Source organism: Dendroctonus ponderosae, unplaced genomic scaffold (genome assembly GCF_020466585.1).
Source record: "Dendroctonus ponderosae isolate FM_Combo_2020 unplaced genomic scaffold, Dpon_F_20191213v2 Dpon_F_20191213_10, whole genome shotgun sequence".
Taxonomy (NCBI): domain Eukaryota; kingdom Metazoa; phylum Arthropoda; class Insecta; order Coleoptera; family Curculionidae; genus Dendroctonus; species Dendroctonus ponderosae.
Window position 1 is genome coordinate 2,879,571 of NW_026017111.1, and position 2,555 is coordinate 2,882,125.

General features: G+C 38.7%; 1 protein-coding gene across 1 annotated transcript in view; it reads left to right on the top strand.

Moving 5' to 3' along the window:
• LOC109544140 (5-oxoprolinase) overlaps positions 1 to 2,555 on the top strand; it is a gene marked incomplete in the record, with an annotated part of 25,449 nt that overhangs the window by 11,729 nt on the left and 11,165 nt on the right. Inside the window, 1 exon segment of the mRNA XM_048662041.1 lies at positions 2,016 to 2,113. Coding sequence (XP_048517998.1) covers positions 2,016 to 2,113 — 98 coding nt within the window.

A 2,555-nucleotide genomic window follows, 5' to 3' on the forward strand; every position in this document is an offset into this window, starting at 1 on the left:
TTCCAAACAACTCCTTAATGGATTTTGTTTAGATTCACACTGCAATAAACATGGATATTTTTTTAAAGGCCCTTAATGTTCTCAAGTTGAGACTTTGTCGGATTATTGAGAAATGCGCACTTTAAAACTGGGGGGCGGAAACTGCGCAAAGGCAAAAACCCCCAAACTTCCAGAATACATTTCGACGCAACTCTTTAACGGATTCAACCTAAACTCACACCGCGATAAACGTAAATATTCCCTTAAAGGTCGCAAAATTTTCAAAGTGGAGCTCTCGTCCAATTATTGAGAAATAGCCACTTAAAAACTGTATTGCAGAAACCGCGCAACGTCGAAAAAACGCCCAAATTTCCAGAATTTAGTTCAAAGCAACTCCTTAAAGTATTTAGCCCAAATTGACAACGCACTGAACGTGAAGGTTCCAATAAAACCTACTGAAATTCAAAAGTTGAGATCCTGCCGCATTATTGAGAAATGGCCTTTCGAAAACAGAAGTGCAGAACCCGCGCAAAGTCAAAAAATCGTCCAAGTTTTCAGAATACATTTTAATGCAATCTCCTAAAAGATTTCGCTGAAATTTATCAGGAATCGGATTTGAACTTTTCCGTAAGGGCTGTTCAAATTTTCCGGATCAAATCTTGTCCGGTTATTGAGAAACTGCATTTTGAAAAGTGCAGCGCAGAAACAGCTCAAATTCAAAAAAACGCTCAAAGTTTCCACAATCGTTTCCAAACAACTCCTTAATGGATTTTGTTTATTTATTTATATATTCACACTGCAATAAACATGGATATTTTTTTAAAGGCCCTTAATGTTCTCAAGTTGAGACTTTGTCGGATTATTGAGAAATGCGCACTTGAAAACTGGTGTGCGGAAACTGCGCAAAGTCAAAAAACCGCCCAAACTTCCAGAATACATTTCGACGCAACTCTTTAACGGATTCATCCTAAACTCACACAGCGATAAACGCAAATATTCCTTTAAAGGTCGTCAAATTTTCAAAGTGGAGATCTGGTCCAGTTATGGAGAAAAAGCCACTTGAAAATTATAATGCAGAAACCGCAAGTCAAAAAACCATCTAAACCTCCAGAATTGATTTGAAAACAACTTTATCGCGGATTAAACCCAAATTTTCACCACGATGCCCGCAAATCATCCCTTAAAGCCTGCTCAATCAGCTATCAGGAAGTGCCTTTTTGAAAGCTGGAGTGCAGAACCCGACCAAATCTGATCCCTTCTTCTGAAGCGTCTTTTGAAAGTCTATGACACCAAATCAACCTTTTATCTCGATTTTTCGCCTGCTGAATATATACCGGATTAAAAACAATGAAATTGCTAATTTAATATACGTTAATCAATTCTTTTGATCTGTCGGTCTCCATTAGCGGAGCGTGTTTGCCTTTTGGCAGGTCAATCCTGCATATTACAGTCGACCGTATGGCAAATTGCGTCCGAAATGTTCTAAATGCCGAAGCCCCCGGGCGATTTTAATGCATTTTACAGCATTGAATTGAGCGAGATTAATAAAACCAGCATTACTATTAGATAAATTCCCATCGACAAATTGAGTGCGAATTTTAGGCGCAGCTTTGCAGGATCTGGATTTTTGTGTTTTTTTTTGTTTCGGGGTTTACTAATCACATTTTCTAGTCAATTGAATCGGTAACAGTCAATGAAATAATGACCATGTTTGTTTGTTATGTTCAGTATATTTTTCTGCTCTTCTGTCTTTTCCGTCTCCTGCGGTTATTGCGGTTCAAAAACAGACAGATAAATAATTCAACCGACACATTCAATGGGAAATCCTATTGGGACACAATTGGGGCAAAAGAGGAACGAGCCGACGATTTGTTCAAGCAGTTTTGGCCTCAGCAAGTGTAGGAATCCCCATCTCATTTTTTAACATAATCGTCTTCTAAATAACGAATATAACATAGTGCGGGTGCACAAAATGAGCGCGTAAACTCACACCGACTGTTCTTTTATTCATGAGTTGAGATCGTTTTTTTTTTCAGGTGGTGAGTCCGGTTCCAGAGGACTCAATCTTCTGATTAGAGCGGATGGCCGGACGATTAATCTTGGCCCGAAAACGAGTGTCATGGTACAAGCTGGGGTAAGTTTACGATTCAGATTTTCTTGTCCACTCAGGATCATTGGCTCTTTGAGTTTAAAAACCCTGCTATGTTGAACCAGCATTTGGCTAAAAAAATTGCAAAATTTGCTGGTTTTCCAGCCATTTTATCAAGGTTTTTAGCAACCAAATCTGCAGAGTTTGGTAATTTTTAGCTTAAAAGGGTCCACGAAAATCAGTCGCGCGACTCTCTTTCTATTTGGCACAGAAGAGTTTTCATCAGCTGAGAGCATGAGATATGATTAAGAAACCCAAACTCATTCCAATAAGGGCGGCTTTTTTGAGTCGTTTTTATTCATTTCTGCAGCATTCTGCTTATTTTTGCTAGTTTTCTTCTAAATTCCTCAATGTTTGTCCTGTTGATGTCCTTAATTTGCCTTTACCTGCTCTCCTGTACACTTTTTGGCCTTTGATGTTTCACCTT